The sequence below is a fragment of the Palaemon carinicauda genome, chromosome 2 (genome assembly GCF_036898095.1).
Source record: "Palaemon carinicauda isolate YSFRI2023 chromosome 2, ASM3689809v2, whole genome shotgun sequence".
Taxonomy (NCBI): Eukaryota; Metazoa; Arthropoda; class Malacostraca; order Decapoda; family Palaemonidae; genus Palaemon; species Palaemon carinicauda.
Window position 1 is genome coordinate 62,393,130 of NC_090726.1, and position 21,978 is coordinate 62,415,107.

Genomic DNA, 21,978 nt, shown 5'->3' on the forward strand with positions numbered 1-21,978 from the left:
CCATCATTCTTTCTCTTAGAAGTACGCCCGTGACAACATGATCAGCACTTCAGATCATCTTAGAACGCTAACCAGGAGGTTCGCCTCCAGGGGTTGGACAACTTTCCCTTCCGAGGGAAAGTTTCCTCCCCAGGTGTAAGGTTGTTTCTCCCTTCGGAGGGAGATCTTCCCACATCTTAATAAATTCATCGTCTCCAACTGCTGTTGCTGCCTTCGCCCTGACTTCTCTCCCCCCCTTGCTGAGTCTCTCTTCCTTCAGGGGAAGAGTACAGTCTTAGGCAAGTCTCTTCTACGAAGTGTTCACCTCTCTTGTTCGCAAGAGAGGCCACTCATAGAGACTCCTCTTCGGAGGATCGCTACTGTTGAAGGTCAGCTTGCTGATCCACCGGCCCTAATGGGCGTCATCAAGTCTCTTCTACGAAGTGTTTACCTCTCTCGTTTGGGATAGAGGCCACTCATAGAGACTCCTCTTCGGAGGATCGCTACTGTTGAAGGTCAGATTGCTGATCCACTGGCCCTAATGGGCGTCATCATGAGCGTCATCAAGTCTCTTCTATGAAGTGTTCACCTCTCTCGTTCGCGAGAGAGGCCACTTGTAGAGACTCCTCTTTGAAGGATCGCTACTGTTGAAGGTCAGCTTGCTGATCCACCGACCCTGATGGGCGTCATCAAGTCTCTTCTACGAAGTGATCACCTCTCGTTCTCGAGAGAGGCCACTCATAGAGACTCCTCTTTGGAGGATCGCTACTATTGAAGGTCATCTTGCTGATGCACCGGCCCTAATGGGCGTCATCCCTTCTCTCAGAAGCACGCCCGTGGCAACACCTGATCAACACTTTACAGACTCCGATTGCTGTCTTCGCCTCGACTACTCTCCCCCCTTGCTGAGTCTCTCTTCCTTCAGGGGTGGAGCACAGTCTTAGGCAAGTCTCGCCTACGAAGTGTTCACCTCTCTCGTTCCCGAGAGAGGCCACTCATAGAGACACCTCTTCGGAGGATCACTCTGCTAAGGTCAGCTTGCTGGTCCACTGGCCCTCATGGGCGTCATCAGTTCCTGATCATCCTACCAGCAGATCTACCACTGCAACCTTGCGCTGCAGCTTAGTCCGTGGACTTCGGTCCTGGACTCTTCTATGGACCTTTCACGTTTGCCATCGGTGGATGTTCGCCCTTCTAAAGGGCACATCCCAGTTCCTGATTGTCCCGCCAGCTGACACGCTAATGGTCTTCCGCGCTCTTCATTGGTCTTCCGCGCTCGCTATTGGTCTTCGCGCGCGCCATTGGTCTTCATGCGCACGCCAATGCACCCGCCCTTTTGCAACCAGTCACACGCTAGGGAGACTGCACAAAACTACATAGGGCCTTACTGTACGCCAGCGCTCTTACACGCTTTCCTGCGCAGTTGCGGTCTTAGATCCAATGCGCCAGCTCTTACCAAAGAGCCAGTGTTTGCAGATCCAATGCGCCAGCTCTTGCCAAAGAGCTAGCGCTTGCCTGCTCTCCAGCGCTCTTCTGCGCATTCAGCGGATACTGTGCTTCAACACCACAGTAGTGGCTCACATCAACAAACAAGGAGGTACTTGTTTGCAGCCCCTATCCCATCTAGCAGTAGAAATACTGAGTTGGGCCGAAGTCCGCTCGGTACTGATATCAGCCCGCTTCATTCCATGGAAGAGGAATGTGTTCATTGACAATCTGAGCAGAGCATCTCGGATAATGGGTACTGAATGGTCTTTGGATCATCTAATAGCCAACGAAGTCCTGACTTTGTAGGGTTCTTCGATCATAGATCTGTTCGCAACGACCCTGAACTTCAGGCTCCCGCTGCTCCCCAGTTCCAGATCCCAAGGCTCTCTGGCAAGATGCATTTCAATAACGGTGGGACAACATCGACGTTTACGCCTTCCCCTCCCCGTTCTGTCTGATGAGAAGGGTACTCAACAAGGCCAGAACATCAGTCAACCTCTCAATGACTCTCATAGCTCCGCTATGGCATCATGTGGAATAGTTTCCAGACCTTCTGCAGCTCTTAACGGAGCCTCCAAGAGAGCTACCTCCACGACACGGTCTACTCAGACAACCACATGTTAACCTATACCTCCAAAGCCGTAGTTTTGCTATGACTGCACACACGGAGACGACCCACCACCTCCTCACTTAGAGAGGATTATTGCAACAAGTTGCGAAGAGGATGTCTGGATATCTACGGAAATCCTCAGCTGCTATCTACCAGGCAAAATGGAATGTCTTGTGTGGTTGGTGTCGTGGAAGGGGTATCTCTCCACTCGATGCCACTATTCCAGCAATAGCGGAATTCCTCCGGTATTTGCGGGAGGGAAGGTGCCTTTCATTTTCGGCAGTGAAAGGCCATCGCTCAGCCGTGAGCCTTGCCTCCAAACTAAAAGAAATGGAAATCTCATCGCTGGAACTTTCCTTTCTCAGACGCACTTACAGTAGTTAGACCATCCCCCTCAGAACGTGGTTCGAGTTGTCCGGTCTCTAAAGAGGCCTCCCTGTGAACCACTATGCCAGGCAACAGATCGCCACCTGACTTGGAAGACGTTGTTCCTACTTGCTTTGACCTCGGCCAAACGGGTCAGTGGTCTCTAAAGAAGCCTCCCTATGAACCACTACGCCAGGCAACATATCGCCACCTGACTTGGAAGATGGTGTTCATATTTGCTTTGACCTCGGCCAAACGGGTCAGTGAACTTCATGGTCTCTCATACGGCATCGCCCATTCAAGGGAAGGGGGGGAGGTAACGTTCAGCTTCATCCCTGAGTTTGTTGCCAAGACTCAGAATCCAGGGGTGTCGGATCCTAGATTTGACTCCTTCCGGATAACGAGTCTCCGCTTTGTAACTGACGATCTAGATCATCTGTTACTGTGCCCAATGAGGAGTTTAAGGCGCTACCTCAAGAAAACAGCAGCAGCCCAACCCTGGTTGCCTTCGTTTTTCGTCAGCACCAGGAGAAACAAGAGGAGGATCACCAAAAACACCATCTCTGCATGGATTCGCAGTCATCGAATATGCACTGAATCCAGATCCTCCTCCAGCACGTCGAACCAGAGCTCACGATGTCAGGGGCATAGCTACGTCATTGGCCTTGAAAAGAAATTTCCCTGTGACAGATTCTACAAGCAAGGTTGTGGAAGGGCCATACAACTTTCACAGCCCATTACCTGCAAGATGTGACCCACAGGAGAGTCGATACGATCTCTATCTGTCTTGTGGCGGCTGCACAACAGCTGCTTTAATACCTCAACCTCCTTATTGGACAAATAGCAGAAGATTGGAGGCACTGTTACCTGGTTTTAGTCTGCATAAATGAAAAGGAATGGCTGGCTCTCTTTCTTCATCCTCCCTCTCTTGGGGAAAGCAGCATCCTATATCTTGTCAATACTGTTACATCCTCATACCCTAGCAAGGTGGTACAGTATTGGGAGTGTCTTGGTCAACTCTGTTATTTCCTACAAAGACTCGGAATAACTTTTACCTTGACAGTCGCACAGCTTGTGTAGGCCGCAGACCTTGCGTAGCAAGGTTTAGCGAGGTGTTAAGGTCTCCTTATTTTTGGTACTAACCTACTTATAAAAAGGAGACCTGGGGTAAAGCCAAAAGCAAAATTGGCAGAGACTTCCATCCTCCTAATGGGTGAGTCACCCCTATAAATAGCGTAGGTTTGTATTCCAGTTACGGAATAAATGACAAATTCGGAGATGTTTTGTATTTTTCCTAATGATACAAACCTGTAGCTATTCATACAAACCCCCTGCTAGTTAGTGGAGTGTAGCGGGGTGTAGACCAACCACCCCACTCACACACTCAGCTAGATTGTGTATCTGACAATAGATACACAATTAGTGATACTGTTTTCCATCCAGTAACTTTTGAACATTTAGAACCTGGATGCATACTCAGCTAGGGGATTTGAATGCATTTTTTTCCATTTGAAGTATCTATAATCATTTATAAAGTATGTACAAAAGGCTAATGTAGATTAATGGGTTTGTGATGGAACAAATACTGTATATTTTCCTAACCAACAATCACATAAGAATGGGACTGCCATGGTCCCAGAACATATCCTGTGGAACACCACAGAAAATGGGAAAATTAGTGTATTCTGATAAGCATATACCATTTTATATTTAATGGTGCATTATTTTTCTATAATTTTTAATTGGTTTTCTTCTCTTTTTCAGCCTCAAGACAAGCTTACTGAAATGGAAGCCAGATTATGACATAGCTGCAGATGAATATAATGCTGCAGGTAAAACTTTGTATTCTTGATTTTTCAATATTAAACTTACCCGATGATCATATAGCTGCATCCCTGCTGCCCGACAGAAAAAACCTACGGGCGGAATATGCCAGCGATCGCTATACAGGTGGAGGTGTACATCAACAGCGCCATCTGCCAAGTAGGTACTCAAGTACTCGATGTCAACAAAGAACCAATTTTCCTTCTGTCGTGCCACTGGCAAGACCTACTAAATACGCCGTCCCTAACTGGATTTGTTTTCACAACGATTTGGTGAAGTACACTATTCCAGTTTTGAGCTTTCGCTATGCAGGGGTTTTTTCTTCATTTCAAAACTTAAACTCGTTTCGGATAGATTTAATTATGGTGACGAAGAGAGTATGGACTCTCTTTCACTTTTAAATGGCCGACCCTTCCCTTAGACGGAAGTGTGTTTAGGTTTTTGGTAATTTTGCTTAACAAGTTATAGATCTATTTATTTTATATCTCTCCGCCTTTATAGGCCTCTTCGATTAACTTTCCATTTATTATAAACTTATAAAAAACTAATTTTTATGTTTGTTTATATGCGACCTTTCCTAATAGTAGGCGGTCCTTACTTGGAACCGAAGTTAATTAACATTGAGCCCGTCATATCGTATTTAACCTTTTAAGAATTTAATACTTTTTTAATTTTAATGTTTTATGAAAGAATTTCTTTGATAGTCTCGTACTGTTTTCAAAGATGAACTAACGTTTAGTTTTTTAGTCTCCGCAGTTGTTGACGTTCAGAACGTTCAACGTGCGCTCTATCGTTACGATAGAGAGAGAGTGTTTCACGGTTTCACGTTGCAGTAAGAGTAAACCGTTTCTAGCGTTTCGTTCATTCTTTCTTAGCTTTAATGGTTTAAATTCTAAATAAAGGAACTTTTTATTTGGGAAACCTTTCAGTTTTTTCCTTTAACAAATAACATGTTTTAACGATATATAATTGGGCTCTTCTCTCAGGTGCTAAGTCAAGAGAGAAGAGAGAGAGAGATAGAGTCGGAGGGAGAGAGAGGAGAATAAACGTTTCGTTCAAGCGGGTAACGTTGTTCTCGTTTTTTACTCTTCTCCCTAGTCGCTGTAGGGGAAGAAGGTAAAACGTTTCTAGAGTTTTATTCTTGTTCCCAGGCTTTATGCGGTGAGAGATTGTAAACGTAGTTTATTTGATCTAGTGTTTAGTCTCTTTTCCAGCCACTGAATTCGTTTTTTACTCTTCTCCCTAGTCGCTGTAGGGGAAGAAGGTAAAACGTTTCTAGAGTTTTATTCTTGTTCCCAGGCTTTATGCGGTGAGAGATTGTAAACGTTGTTTATTTGATCTAGTGTTTAGTCTCTTTTACAGCCACTGAATTCTTTATCTTTATTTATGTTTTTCTGTTGCATTGTAAAACTGTTTTCGCAATTACTACCTTTTAATGAAGGATAGGATTGCGTGTTTCAGGTAGAAATCAGTTAAAGTTTCGATTTCAGTGAAATAAGTGCAAACAGAAAATCAAAAGTGATAAAGTGATATGCGCAAAGTGTTACAGTGTTGCGTCCGAGGGTTCGTCTGTTCGTGCCAGTTGTTCACCTAGTCCGGGACCTCTTACAAGCTCCCAAGCCCAGGGGAGAAGTAATGTCGAACGACTTATGGGTTCCACAGGCCTTGATCGACGAACAGACGTTTTTCCCTCCGTGGTTTCGGGCGTATCTACACACGTTGCCGACGTGAGATCGCCCCACCCACACAAAGACGAGAGAGCCCATTTATTCCTCGTCTGCGGAAGAGGTTTCTCGTAGAAACCATGGACCAAATCTTGCAGCTTTTAAGTGCAAGTCGGTCCCTTCCGCGCAAGTCCAACGGCCTAGGTGTAGCCACTGGATCAGTTCGGACTCGCTGCAGTCATCCGACGACTGCACACCTCCCAAGAGAGGCAAGGTGGTACCGCAACAGGCAGTAACTCCGTCTGTTGCCGCACCAGCTGTTTTAGACCCTCAGTCACAACGGACGGTAGCTCCGTTTGTTGCCGTTTTTTGTAGACCCTAAGTGGTCTTTACTGCAGTCTATGCAGACTCAGTTAGCTGCGGTTATGCAGGAGTTTCGTGCGGAGAAGGTTTACACTGCTCCCACACTCCGGCTGCGGAGAGCTCCACCTCCGATGCGCAATCGACCCTGCCAGACGCATGTTAACGTTAGCCGACGTGCGGCTCCCTCCGTTAACATGCGTGAGCTACCGCATCAGCAGTGGGAAGGTGGAGTCAAGCTGCCGTGTTTTGACGCGATGCGTTAGTTTCCGCAACCCACGGCAGTCCCCACCACGCACCACCACTCCGCTTTGGTTGTTGCCTGCTCCCACACTCCGACTGCGGAGAAGGTTGACGATGCACCCGTTTGCCTACAACCTGCCACGGTTGTGCGCCCAGCATGGCTGCCTGCTCCCACACTCTTGTTGTGAGAGCTCCTCCACCCATGCGCAGTTGACCCTGCCAGACGCATGCTGACTCCCACAGACACACGGAGCACTCCGTTGCCGTGCGTGAGCTACCACAAGCTGCCGTGTTTTGACACGGTGTGTCAGCCTCCGCAACCCACTGTGGTTACCGCCACTCGCCCGCAGCAGACTAGTCAGTCAGGAGTTGAGGCTTCCCCACACAGCTTTGGTTGTTGCCAGCTCACAGACTGTCAAGCAATTACATGACGTTGCCTTCTGGTAACGTTGCCTTCTGGTCTGCTGCTTCTGCACCAGTGAGACCCTCACTGAGATAACCTAGCTTTTCTCGGACATGGTTCCTGTAGATGAGAAAGTGCTGCTCTCCCTCCTTCTGATATTCCTTTGAGGACTCTGTCATTTGGAGAGGAGCCTTAAGCTGCCTAGCCTCCTATGGACTTTAATTAAAGCATAACAAGGCTTCCAGGGATGGTAAATGGTTCCGCTTCAGTCGCTAACCCCGTCTGTTGCCACACCTGCTCCCATAGACCCTAATGGGCTTTGTTGCAAGACATGCAGTCCAAGCTTGTGTCCTTGATAGAGGATTTTTTACGGAGAAGAACCTTCTTGCCAACAACCTTCCTACCGGTTGGTTGTACGCCCTGTTGACGCTGAGGTATCCTACTCACGTCCGCCAGTTGAGATGGTTCCTCCACCGGTGCGACCCAGTGTGGGTTGCCAGTCGCACGTTGACGTTTAGCGACTCTCGGAGGTGGTTGTGGACGTTCAGTGTGTCACTAGGAAGACGTTCAACAACCAGCAGAGGTGACTTGTTGTGAAGCAGTGCGGCAACCTCAGCAACCCGGTAGGGGGTTGACTGCACAACCCAGACAGTCTAGACAGTTTCGGGTTGACGCTGTACTTCCTCGCGTCCCCATGGTTGACAGTTCACAGACTGTGCAGCAGTACCATGATCCTGTGTCCGGCTCCATCACGCATCCACCAGTGCGACCGGATTCAGCGAGTCAGACGTTGCCCACTCCGTTGCCGTTTCCTCATCAGTTTCGGATGAGGAACCCTCTGATGAGGACATTGCTGAACAAGACGATCAACCCCCAGCCCTGCTATCCATCCAGAAGATGCTGAAGAAGGAACAATGAGTCTGGTTAGGACACTGTCATCCGTGGTTCATTTGTGTCACTTGGAAGACTACACCTCCGTCCTCTTCTGTATCATCTAGCTTTTCACTGGAAAAGGACAAGACGCTAGAAGCGGTCTCGATCCCGGTTTCCGGAAAGATAAAGTCTGGTCTGACTTGGTGAAAGGACTTTATCAACCTTTGAAAGGGTCTTCCCCTGACTGTTCAGACTCCCAACCACGTTCTCTTCTCGGACGCATCGGACGTAGGCTGGGGTGCGACATTAGGCGGTAGGGAATGCTCGGGATTATGGAACTCGAGTCAAAGGACAATGCATTTCAACTGCAAGAAGCTTCTGGCAGTACGTCTGACCTGGAAAAGCTTCAGGTCTCTCCTTCAAGGCAAAGTGGTGGAGGTGAACACGGTCAACTCCCTGCTTTGACGTACATCTCCAAGCAAGGAGGGACCTACTCTCTGACATGGTACAAGTTCGCAAGTGACCTCCTCTCCTGTTCAACAGGTCTAGACTTTTCACTAGTAACGAGGTTCATCCAAGGCAACTTGAATGTCATAGCAGATTGTCTCAGTAGGAAGGGACAAATAATTCCAACATATTGGACCCTCCACAAGGATGTATGCAAGAGACTTTGGGCCACCTGGGGCCAGCCAACCATAGATCTCTTCGCAACCTCGATGACCAAGAGGCTCCCAATACTTTGCTCACCTATCCCGGACCCAGCAGTAGTTCATATAGATGCCTTTCTACTAGATTGGTCTCATCTAGATCTATATGCATTCCCTCCGTTCTAGATTGTCAACAAGGTACTGCAGAAGTTCGCCTCTCACGAAGGGACAAAGTTGACGCTAGTTGCTTCCCTCTGGCCCGCGAGAGAATAACTTACCGAGGTACTTCGATGGCTAGTAGACGTTCCCAGAACACTTCCCCTAAGGGTGGACCTGCTACGTCTGCCACGCGTAAAGAAGGTACTCCAAGGCCTCCACGCTCTTCATCTGACTGCCTTCAGTATATCGAAAGACTCTCGAGAACTAGAGGTTTTTCGAAGGAGGCAACCAGAGCGATTGCTAGAGCAAGGAGAACTTCCACCCTTAGAGTCTACCAATCGAAGTGGGAAATCTTCCGAAACTGGTGCAAGTCAGTATCCGTATCCTCGACCAGTACCTCTGTAACTCAAATAGCTGACTTCCTCTTATATCTGAGGAAAGAACGATCTCTTTCAGCTCCCACTATCAAGGGTTACAGAAGCATGTTGGCATCAGTCTTCCGTCACAGAGGCTTAGATCTTTCCAACAATAAAGATCTACAGGACCTCCTTAAGTCTTTTGAGACCACGAAGGAGCGTCGTTTGGTTACACCTGGTTGGAATTTAGACGTGGTTCTAAGATTCCTTATGTCAGACAGGTTCGAACCACTTCAATCAGCCTCCCTGAAAGATCTCACCTTTAAGACTCTTTTCCTGATATGCTTAACCACAGCTAAAAGAGTCAGTGAGATTCATGCCTTCAGCAAGAACATCGGATTCTCATCTGAAACGGCTACATGTTCTACAACTTGGTTTTCTAGCCAAACACGAGCTGCCTTCTCGGCCTTGACCAATATCGTTCGATATTCCAAGCTTATCGTATGGTTGGAAATGAACTAGAAAGATTATTATGTCCTGTAAGAGCTCTTAAGTTCTTTTTTAAAAACCTTTACGAGGCCCGTCTGAAGCTTTATGGTGTTCAGTTAAGAATCCATCTTTGCCTATGTCAGAGAATTCTTTATCCTATTTTATCAGACTGTTAATACGAGAAGCTCATTCCCTTCTGAATGAGGAAGACCAAGCTTGGCTGAAGGTAAGGACACACGAAGTTAGAGCTGTCACAACTTCCGTGGCCTTTAAACAAAATAGATCTCTGCAAAGTATATTCGACGCAACCTATTGGAAAAGCAAATCAGTGTTCGCGTCTTTTATCTTAAGAATGTCCAGTCTCTTTACGAGAACTGCTACACTCTGGGACCATTCGTAGCAATGAGTGCAGTAGTGGTGGGGGCTCCACCACTACAATTCCCTAATTCCAGAACCTTTTTAATCTTTCTCTTGAAATATTTTTGGGTTGTCCGGAAGGCTAAGAAGCCTTTCGCATCCTACTTGATTTGGCGGGTGGTCAAAATCATTTCTTGAGAAGCACCTAGATTAGAGGTTTTGATGAGGACCTTTAGTATGGGTTGCAACCCTTCATACTTCAGCTCCTAGGAGTCGCTCAGCATCCTATGAGGATCGCGAGGCTCAGTAAGGAAGACGTACTTAAAAAGGCAGAGTAATTGTTCAAGTCGTCTTCCTTACCAGGTACTTATTTATTTTATGCTTGTTATTTTGAATAACTGCTAAAATGAAATACGGAATACTTAGCTCATAATAATGTCAACATTATGATCATCGGGTAAGTTTAATATTGAAAAATGTTATTTTCCTTAGTAAAATAAATTTTTGAATATACTTACCCGATGATCATAAATTAAAGGACCCACCCTTCCTCCCCAATAGAGACCCAGTGGACAGAGGAGAAAATTGGTTCTTTGTTGACATCGAGTACTTGAGTACCTACTTGACAGATGGCGCTGTTGATGTACACCCCCACCTGTATAGCGATCGCTGGCGTATTCCGCCCGTAGGTTTTTTCTGTCGGGCAGCAGGGATGCAGCTATATGATCATCGGGTAAGTATATTCAAAAATTTATTTTACTAAGGAAAATAACATTTTTAGCCATTAGCAGGACTCCTAAATTTATTTTGTTCCGTAACTGGAATACAAACCACGCTATTTATTAGGGGATATACTTTTGGCGGAGCTGAAATGACGAGCCATTAAAATTTAGCGAGGATTAACTACCCAAACCGCTAGTTAGCGGGGGTAGGGGTGGTAGCTTGCTACCACTCCCGCTCACACACCTGTGATTTAGTCACTTTACTTTTGGCTTGGATGGAGAGCGGTTGTTTCCTCTCTCCCTCCTCGCCTATTCTGGACTGCTATTAATTTTTCTCTTTTAACTTATTTTTCTTATACATGTACTGTATATATATGAAAACATTCTTAATGGTTATGTATAGAAATGTGATAAGTATCCTTTTAGGTGTTTGTGCTGTGTGTGTGATCCTTTTAGGTGTTTGTGCTGTGTGTGTGATACATATACGGCAACGACACTAGCGTAGATAAGCAAGGCCAGCATAGTTCCACTTCGTGGGGAACGACCTCACCCTCTCTGGTCTATCGGTTTTCCAGTCGGCATATAACCGTTAACTCGGCCGCCGCAGGGGAATCGTCATCGCCTGGACCCTCTTCATTCAACTATTGTCTTCGCCTTTCCCATTTCCTACGGGAAACATGGATTTCTGAGCGAAGGGAATGTGGCCTCTCAGAGATTGACTACGGTCTTTCTCTTCTTGAGGTCGTTCACATTTACAACAACAGTGTACTATTGGGGAATCTCCTTTCCCGTGCGCGGGTTAGGTTGCTCTTCCGATTGTTTGTCTCAATTATTTTTAGTGAAATTATAATTGTATTTTAACTTTTCAGCTTTCCTCCTTGGGGAACACTTCCCCTTGGAGGATCAGTGGTTCTCACTATTAGTGAATATTCTTAGCTGATGTTAATAATTGTAATTCTGTTTTTATTACAGTTACTCCGCTCCCCCCCTTCTCCCGTGGATGTCGACTGGGGAAGGAAGGGCGCAATACTTATTGTTATGTTGTTCCCTCGGGGTTCCTCTTCGGAGTTCTTCCCTAGGGAATTTCTGTTAAATAATTGATTTTATTTTTTCCCAGTTAACTATGCAGTTTTTCTTCGTTCGACTAAGAGTGCCGACGAAGCAGAGCTGTTCTGTACATGCCGGGGGAATATGCTGTCACTGCCGTCCCTCAGAGGAGGTCGTCATCTTATTAAATTCATCGTCTCCGACTGCGGTTGCTACCTTCGCCCAGACTTCTCTCCCCCCTTGCTGAGTTTCTCTTCCTTCAGGGGCAGAGCACAGTCTTGGCAAGTCTCTTCTACGAAGTGCTTACCTCTCGTTCGCGAGAGAGGCCACTCATAGAGACTCCTTTTCGGAGGATCGCTACTGTTAAAGGTCAGCTTGCTGATCCAATGGCCCTCAATGGGCGTCCGCCAGTCTCTTCTACGAAGTGTTCACCTCTCGTTCGCGAGAGAGGCCACTCATAGAGACTCCTCTTCGGAGGATCGCTACTGTTAAAGGTCAGCTTGCTGATCCACCAGCCCTCATGGACGTCATCATGGGCGTCTTCAAGTCTCTTGTATGAAGTGTTCACCTCCCTTGTTCGCGAGAGAGGCCACTCATAGTGACACCTTTTCAGAGGATCACGCTGCTCATCAGTTCCTGATCATCCTACCAGCAGACCTACCAGCGCAACCTTGCGCTGCCACTTAATCCGTGGACTTCGGTCCTGGACTCTTGTATGGACCTTTCACGGTTGCCATCAGTGGATGTTCGCCCTTCCAAAGGGCACATCCCAGTTCCTGATCGTCCTACCAGCTGACGCGCCAACAGTCTACCGACCGCGGATGCCAGTGGTCTTCCTCGCGAGCGCCTGATGGCCGCTAATGATCTTGCGCACCCTGACGGTCTTCTGCGCGCGGGTGGCAATGGTCTCCCGCACCAATGGTATTCCACACGCGCGCCAGCAGTCTCCACGTAGTACTCTCACGCACGCGCCAATGCACCCGCTCTTGCGCAACCAGTCGCACACTTCGGCGCATTCTGGAGAGAATGCACTAAACTACACAGTGCCTTACTGCGCGCCAGCGCTCTTCCGCACATTCCTGTGCCCTCCTGCGCAGTTGCGGTCTCAGATCCAATGCACCAGCTCTTGCCAAAAAGTCAGGGCTCGCAGATCCAATGCACCACCTCTTGCCTAAGAGCCAGCGCTTGCCTGCTCTCCAGGCAGAAATTGAGCACCAGCATCATCCTGTGTGCCATCGCTCCAGTACTCTCCTACACACTCGCGCAATAGGCAGTAAAAAGGAATAAAACTTTTTGGGCAGATTACCATTGCGCCATTCCTCCCCACAAACACATAACATTTCCACTGGGAAAAAAGGAATAAGGCTTCACAGAAGGATTCAAGATCCCAAAGATTCCGTCTTACAAGGGGAATCGAAACGGGGAATCCTTAGTCCCTGTCTCTTCTGAAGTTTCTTTTTTTCCTTAACAGACCACCATCAGCAAACAGGAAAGCATCAACAGTCTGATCTCTAGATCACTGTTTGCTGATGGCTAGTTCACGGTTTACTGATCGCTAGGTCGCCGATCACCAGATCGCCAATGGCTAGCTCAACGCTGATCTTTGACCTCTTGTCCCTCCAATGACTAACGATCTCCTATTGCTAGTGTTTCCAATCACCGATTGCTAGTCAATAACCAGTCATCAGCTTGCTGATCACTAGATCACTGATGGGCAGCTCATCTTTCTTCGATCATCGAACTCAGCTTGCTGATCTCTGACCAGCCCATCTTCAGCTTGCTCATCTCTGACCAACCCATGTTCAGCTTGCTCATCTTTGACCAACCAGGGGGATGTTCAGCTTGCTCATCTCTGACCAACCAGGGGGATGTTCAGCTTGCTCATCTCTGACCAACCAGGGGGATGTTCAGCTTGCTCATCTCTGACCAACCAGGGGGAACCATAATCAGCTTGTTGATCTCTAACTCACCATCGGCTCACAGACCACCGATTCATCGGTCATCGGCAATTCGCCAGTAGTTCGTGACTCGAACTTACTAGTCAGCCTCTTCCTGTAGTTTCCTAGATCAGAAGGTATACAACATACTTCTCGCTACTGGCCTTTCGCCATCACACTAAGTGATCGGAAAACGTTCGACAACCCTCATCAACGGCTTGTCGACAGGGAACTACTTGCGAGCACTCTCCAACTGCACAGTAACCACGATACCCAACGGTTAACCATTGATTAACATTTTCCAGATTGATTCTATTCTAAGGAATTGCATCAATCCCATCAGGGTGCATGGTAAGGCTAAGCGTTGTCTTCCTTCTGTTATTCATAGGAATTCTTTCTCAGAGAAGAATTCTTACACTAGGTATCGCGCCTGATCCTTTATGACACGAGTCAAGACTCCAGCGTCGACAATCTTCCATGCAAAAGGATCCGCAAGGAGCTGTCCCTTTGGGTTGATGTCCACACCATGTTGGAGTTCGAACAAGGGCTAAGACCTCAGGTCTTCATTTGCACACTGAACCTAAAGAACACTTACTCCCAGGTCCAAACCATCCATCTTGGAAGGTTGGAAGATTCATTCTAGATAAACAAGAAACACCAGTTCAAGGCACTGTGCTTCGGTCTTTCCACTACACCCATTCTGGTCTCACAGGATTGGCTTCTGTCTCCTCTGTTTCGGGATGACTGATTGACCTTAACAGACTCGGTGGCAACCTTGCATTAACACCGGAACTTCTGAAGTCTTTTTACCAAGATCCTGTGATCAGGGTAAACCTGCGAAAGTCTTCCCTACTTTCCTCCCAGAAGACTGGTGTATCTGGGAATGATTCTAGACACCAATCTCCACAAAACCTTCTCGAAACGAGAAGGACTCCCATTCCAAAGGGACTTGAGTCGGACTGGAATCAGACCCTCGACCCCCAAACATTGAAGTTTGGACAAACCTCAAGGGATGGGTGTCAGTCGAGAATCTACAGAGCAGCATAACCTTCTCATCCTTCCCCACCCCTCGGACTTGAGGTTGTGCCTAGAACACATCAAAAGAAGAGAGGAGGGACCATAGTGCTGCACCACACGACCTATCTGGACAGAGTCCGAAAGTACCTTCACTTAAATCTCCTAAGAGATGAAGGCTAACTTTCCGGTCCTTTAGCAGCCTCATTGGTTCCTAACAGACCACTCAGTGATGTGATGGACGACACACCACACACCACATAGAGACTCACATCGAGAAACAAGAAGGAACTTGCTCGTAGCCTCTTCCCGTCTAACAGTGTAAACACTAAGATGGGCCAAAGTCCGTTCGGTACCACTATCAGCCCGCTTCATTCCAGACTAGAAGATTGTGCTCGCTCGCCGACAATCTGTGCTCAGCATCTCAGATAAGGTATACCGAATGGTCTTTGGATCGCCTTGTAGCCGACAAAGTCCCGACTTTACGGGTTCCTCCAACTAGGGGTCTGTTTGCAACACTCCTGAATCTCAGGCTGCCGTTGCTCCCCAGCCCTAGACCCCAAGGCTCTCTGGCAATAACGGTGGGTACAGCAATGACGTTTACGTCTCATCCCTGTTTTATCTGGAGAAGGGCACTCAAGAAAGCTAGAACATCGGTCAACCTCTCAAGGACTCTCCTATCTCCGCTATGGCATTATGCAGAACGGTTTCCAAACCTTTTGCAGCTCCTGATAGAGTCTCCAAGAGAACCCTCTCCACATCACAGACAACCCACTTCGACACCTACCACAAGCTATAGCTTTGCTATGATTGTACGCCTGGAGACTACCCAATACCTCTTTTGCAAAAAGGTTGTCTAGATATCTGAGGAATTCCTCAGCATCAGTCTACCAGGCAGTATAATGTCTTGTGTGGTTGGTGTAATGTGAAAGTGTCTCTCTCCACTCGATACCTTGATTCCAGCAATAGCGGAATCTTCAAGTATATACAAGAGGAAAAGACCCCCTATTCAGTTTTGACAGGTAAAGATGATCACTCAACCTTGATCCTTCACCTTCAAACTGAAAGAAAGGGACACCCTCTCATCGATAGACTTTTCTTAACTCATACAGACTTACACCTTGCCTTTCCACAGTCGGAATTGAGACCTTCCTGCCTCTCGGAACATGGTTCAAATTCTCTGATCCCTAAAGAGACCTCCTTATGTTCCACTTCACCAGGCATCAAATTTTCTCCTGATTTAAGAACACAGTGTTCCTACACACTCGGACAGCAACCATACGAGTCAAGGAATTTCATGGTCTCTCTTTCGACATCGCCTATTATTGAGAAGGGCGAAAGACAATGTTCAGTTTCGTCCCTGAGTATGTCACCAGACACAGTCTCCAGAGGTGACGGATCCTACACAAGTCTCCACTCGGTAACGGACGATCCAGATCATCCGTTACTGTACCCAGAGTAAGGTATGAGACTTAACCTAAAGAAAACGGCAACAGCCCACCGGGGTCCCTTCTCTTGTCATCAGCACTGGGAGAGACTAGAGGAGGATCACCGAAACATCATCTCGACATGACGACTTACAGTGTCAGGGGCATAACTATGCCCCTGGTCCTTCTTAGCAATTACTCTGTGATGCAGGTTTTACAAGAAAGGATGTGAATGCTCCAGGTGACTTTCACAACTTTCTCCTGCTAGACATGACCCACAGGAACTCGATACGATCTCTATCGGTCGGGTGGTGGCTGCACAACAGCTGGTTGTATACCTCAAGCTCCTTATTGGACAAGTAGCAGAAGGTTGAGGGCACTGTTACCCGGTTTTAGTCTGCGTGAATGAAAAGATTTGACTGGCTCTTATTCTTTTCTTCATCCTACCCTCTCATGGGGAAAGCAGCATCCTGGGTTCTCTGCATAAGCTGACCTCAAACCACTGCAGGTAAACCATGCTCCCTTGTGTACCTAGTATTAAGATAATACTGTTGCATCCCCATACCCTGGCGAGGTGGTATTGGGAAAGTCTGGTTACATCAGGTTTTTCCTACATAGACTTGGAATAACTTTACCTAGACAGTCGCACTTCTGTACGTCTCAACACACAGCTTCCGTAGGCTGTGGACCTTGCGTAGCAAGGTTATAGCGAGGGCAGGGACTCCTTATTTTTGAGTACTAACATACTCAGATAAGGAGCCCCCAGGCAAAGCCAAAAGCCAGATTGGCAGGGACGTCCTCCCTTCGTAATGGGTGAGTCACCCCTAATAAATAGCGTGGTTTGTATTCCAGTTACGGAACAAATGACATTCGTAGATAATTTGTATTTTTCCTAACTACAAACTTTAGCTACTGTATTTATACAAACTTGCCTGCCATTCCTATCCCCCTTTAAGTCCTACCTCCAAGCAAAATGACTAAATCACAGGTGTGTGAACGGGAGTGGTAGCAAGCTACCCCCCCCTTCCCCCGCTAACTAGCTGTGTGGGTAGTTAACCCTTGCTAAATTTTAATGGCTCGTCATTTCAGCTCCGCCAAAAGTATAACCCTTAATAAATAGCTAAGGTTTGTATAGTTAGGAAAAATGAAAATTATCTACGAATTTGTCATGTTAGAGTTTTGCCTGCTTATGTTAATATATTCCTATACAAATAAAAACCCTTGTTCTGTATATTGAAAAAGATAAGAGTGCAAGCTGGAACAAGGCTATAAAAACTCTTAACAAGGTGTCAACAACCATAGCAGTTGTTACTATTGTGTAGTGGGGAAGCACTGCTCCATGCTTCTGGCCACAACTCCAATTTGATTATAGCCGTGGTTGAGAGTAAACTCTTGGAACTGACTAGAAATAAAAAAAAATTTCCTTTCTCTTTTTTAGGTGTATTTCGTGTGCTTGTTTTCAGGATGTATAACGTGGGTTTTTCCTGGCATAGCGGTCCACTCATGAGGCATGTTCATGTCCTAGATGGAGATGGATTTTCATTGACTTTTCCCTTCATGCAAAGGACACTCCTGCATGCAGGTCTCTCCATATGATGAGTGTTGGGCATGGCTATCCTCCCAGGAGGGATAGGAAGTCTAAAAGGGATTTTTTGCCTAATCTTTTTTGCAGTTGAAAAAATTCCAACTTCTCCCTCTCATGATACCTTTCCTTTTATCTCTTCTCACTCGGCCTCCTCTGGGAGACAAGTGGGTAAGAGCGGTGGCCGGTTAACTCTCGAACAACCTTCGGGTCAGGAAGTTCTTCCAATTTCCCATTGTGAGATGGTGAAACCTTCCACCCTTGGAGAGTCCATCTCAATTGCGGCAGTCCTTGGGACTTTCAGGTCTCAAGTTGAAGGACCAGTTCTTGAAGGTGTTGGTTGGCTTTGGCACTTATTCTTATAGAGCTGACAAGAGGGAGTCCCTTCTACTCAGTCTTGTGCCTCCTAGACCTTCATTCACTGCAGAAGATCCTCGCCTATCCGAAGATCTGCGGGTCCCTAGCACTTGCTCCCTTCAGGGTGAGTGTACTCAGTGCGAGGACAGACAGTCGTATCCTCACCCTCCTGAGCATGTCAACCCTTCAGGTACCTTAGCCAGATGGTCTCACAAGCACGATAGGTTGTCCTCGCCTGAGAGTCCATCTCCCCAGAAGCGCCAGTGTGATTCGTCACCAGTGCGCTCTAACTCTTCAGAGCAAAGCTTTCCATAGCTTGCAGACGATCACTCTTGTAGTCCAGTGTGTCCCCTAATGCTCCATAGTGGTCTGCGAATCTCCAGCGCTTACAGATGTCTGTGTTATTGTGTTGGGGACGATTGCCACCACACTCACCAGGCTGGATAACTTGAGAGTACAGCGTGACATCTTGCACTCGTAGCTCAACCACCTAAGTCCTGCGCTCACTCACACACTGTTGAGCCTGCTCTACATGGCTAGGTAGAGCGTACAACTAGCACAACCCCCATTTACTCGCACTCACTCAAGATCACCTGAGCCTGTCTCGCCAATAGGCATAGAGGTTGTGATCCAGTCTCGTGCTCCTACAGCCCAAGGCTCATGAGCCAACAATGGTGTTTCGCGAGACTTGTTTGTTTAAGGAGATCTTTAAAGTGGCTGCCACACCTTGACTGCTTTGAAAGATCCTTCAGTTGTGTCTAATTTATTTCAGACTTTGACTATTCCTGGGGAGGTAACGGTGTCCTCCCAAACATTTGGTCACGCTCCTTTGGATCCAAGGCTACATCACGCTGCAGTGGGTAGGGAAGCTCGTATAAGCAGGAAAGCTACATGTACTCCTCTGGCACTAGCTCCTGAGCATTCTCCTTCAGAGCATGTGTCTTCGTTGCAGCGTTAACCTCAAGACGAAGAACTTCAAGCCTAAGGCTGCTTAAGTCAATCCCTTATGGGAAGATTAGGGTGTATACCCAATAAAAGTGACTCGTAGGGGCTGTAAGCCTAAGAGGCAAGTAACACCACCTCCAGGGGACATGTTCCACCCTAACACCAACAAGGGGATTAAGGTCTTGGAAAGATCTCATTCATCGACTCATTTAGGCTCCATCCAATGCTGCCCATAACTGAAAAAATTTGGTTCAAGCCCCAGCTAAGTCTCTGGAGGCTAAAGGGCAGAAAGAGGAATCCACCATTCTCTCTCCATTCACTAGGAAGCTATACGAGACGAAGGATTCCTTCACTAGCAAAGTCTATGGGAGGAAGGATGCAAATTCACTTGCGAAGAATTAGACTTCTAAGCCTTTGGAAGATCCCAGTCTTTAGAAGTGAGTGCAAGCTCATAGTAGCCGCCCTGGCAACTCGTGAAGCAGTCGACGAACCTCGAAGGCCTCACTTTTCTTTTGGCATCACCCAATAATGGCAATGACCCACCTCAAGTCTGGCCAGGTATGGGTTTTGAGATGGAAAATGATTATGACTCCGATACAGTGAGCTGTTGCTTGTTGCTAGGTTTAGTTAATAGAGACAGGTGTGAAATACGAGAAACCACAAATAATTGCTGCCCTAGGGTGGATTGACTCCTAACCTAACTACTCGCTGCCCATTGCTTATGAGCAGTTGACTAACACATTGTGTACTGCCTAATATTGTTTTTTATCACAGTAGAAGTATTTTTTGTTCCATAACTGGAATACAAACCACGCTATTTAATAAGGGTATTATTTTCGGCGTAGCTGAAATGACGAACCATTAATTTTTAACGAGGGTGTACTACCCACCCCGCTAGTTAGCGGGGTTAGGGGAAGGTAGCTTGCTACCCCTCCCCTCTCACACACCTGTGCTTGAGCTCACTTTGCTCTCGGCTCGGATGGTGGTCGGACGTGTCCGCTCTCATTCTCGCCGTCATATTGGTAGCCATTTAATTGCTTTTGTTCTTTCTTTTTCTAGTTTCTGTGTATGTGAAGTTGGCCTCTGCGATCATGCGCACCTCCCCTGGTTTTTCCCGACCTCCCCTGTGGAACGTTCATGTCGGCGGTCGAGACTGATCCTCGCGCCCTTTGTCCTTCTTGAAGGGGCCAACGGTGTGATAGTGTCAACAAGTGTAGTGCGTGTAGGGAGTGGTCTGCCTCCCAGTGGGAGAGGTTTTCGCAATGACGGAAGAAGTCCAAACAGGATATTTCTCCTTCGAAGGTTGCTCCGAAGGGAGAAAAACCCAAGGCCTCCTCTTCCGTTGCCCAAACCTCCTTCGAAGCTCCCACTCGGTCGGTCTCTTTCGAGAGACCGTCGAGTGGCAGCGTAGACTGATTTATTGTTAACCAACCTTGGGTCTCGAGAGATGACGTTGCTTCCCCTAGCAAAGCAGCTCCACCTCTCTCCCCAGGGGAGGACATATCACTAACCTCTTTGTTTCAGCTTTGGTCCTCCTTGGGGCTTATGGGTTCGCCCTCCAAGGAGTTTTTGCTTAACTACATCCGATTGGGTGCTGCTGTCAAGCAATCGTCGTTACCGTCAGAGTTTAATCCTCTGTCTCTTGTCGACGTTGTGGTGTCAGAGGTATCCAATGCAGTTTCACCCATCTCCTCTTCCACACCAGACTCTACGGTAGCAAACGGCTCAGTTTCTCCTGTTCCTGATCAACCTACGAGGGGGAAACTAAGTCCATTGTCAGTCTCTCCTGCTAGTGTTTCTTCCCCTCGGGGCTCGGGGGAGTTCACTTACAGAGACTCCTCTTCGGAGGACTGCTGAAGGTCAGCTTGCTGATCCAACAGCCCCCAGAGGGTGCATCTGTTGGAAGCCTCGCCTTCCTCTTCGCCCTAGAGGCCTTCCTTCACCTGCGAAGAGGAGGCGCATCTTTGGTTCAAGGTCTTCTATGCAGTCCCCCACAGAGGAGCCTCTAGACCAATCATCCGTCACTGCACCTGTATTGGTCCTGGACCTCTCTGCAGATCGTTCGCGATCTCCTTCGGTGGAAGGTCATCCTTTTAAAGGACACGTCGACCTTCCGCCCGACAGACCTGCCGACCTGCCGTCGCCGTTGCTGCATGGGCCTAACAAGGCTCCAACTGAGCGTACTATTGCGCGCCAACAACCTACACGCCCATGAAACCTGACAAGCACTCATCAGTAGCTCGTCAGGCATCATCAGTACGCGCTGATCATCCTTCTTAACCTAACAGGGCATCAAGAGCGTACCCGCCAACATGCGCATACACTCCAACAGGAGCATAGCTCCACCACGCGCCATGTGCGCCCTCATGCGCACATGCGCCAACGATCTCTTGCACGCCCTGTGCCCACCCGCCCTGCGCTTACGCGCCAACGATCTCCTATGTGCCAGCGCCCACCTGTGCGCCAACGCTCACCTGCGCGCCAACGTTCTCCTGCGCGCCAACACTCTCCTGCGCGCCATCGATCTCCTGCGCTACAGCGCTCTTCCGCCCGCCAACATTCTCCTGCACGTGCGCATACGTGCCCTACATCTTACTCTCCTGCGCGCCATGCTGCGCACCATCCTACGCGCCAGGTAAAACCTGCGCACCAACATTCTCCTGATACATGTAGCAGGACTACTGACAAGTCAGCCATGCTGCCTTCACCCGCGCGCCACTCTTTACCAATGCGCCAGCGCTCACCTGCACGCCAGCCTTCTCCCGCGCACATCCACATGGATATACGCGCGCCATGCGCACGCTCGTCAATCCTCTCCTAGCGATGCACGCCAACATTCTCCGGCATGCCCCGCATGAATCTACTGCGCACCCGTGCGCTAGGGGACTTTCTCCTGCGCGTGCGCTCCCTACGGCTGTAACAGATGCACGCGAACACTCTCCCGCGCGCCACCAGTGTCCCGTGCGCGAGCCCAGATATTCTCCCTCGCGCGAGCGCCATTATTCTCCCTCGCGCGAGCGCCATTATTCTCCCTCGCGCGAGCGCCATTATTCTCCCTCGCGCGAGCGCCATTATTCTCCCTCGCGCGAGCGCCATTATTCTCCCTCGCGCGAGCGCCATTATTCTCCC

General features: G+C 48.1%; 1 protein-coding gene across 2 annotated transcripts in view; it reads left to right on the forward strand.

The window, feature by feature from the left end:
• Positions 1–21,978, forward strand: part of LOC137625488 (gamma-soluble NSF attachment protein-like) — a 196,795-nt gene that overhangs the window by 50,586 nt on the left and 124,231 nt on the right. For both annotated transcript variants that reach the window (XR_011040860.1, XM_068356401.1), the window contains exon 2: positions 4,208–4,275. Coding sequence is in view for 1 of the 2 variants with exons in the window: in XM_068356401.1 (XP_068212502.1) it covers positions 4,208–4,275 (68 nt within the window). In the remaining variant the exon portion in view is untranslated. The remainder of the gene's footprint in view (positions 1–4,207; positions 4,276–21,978) is intronic.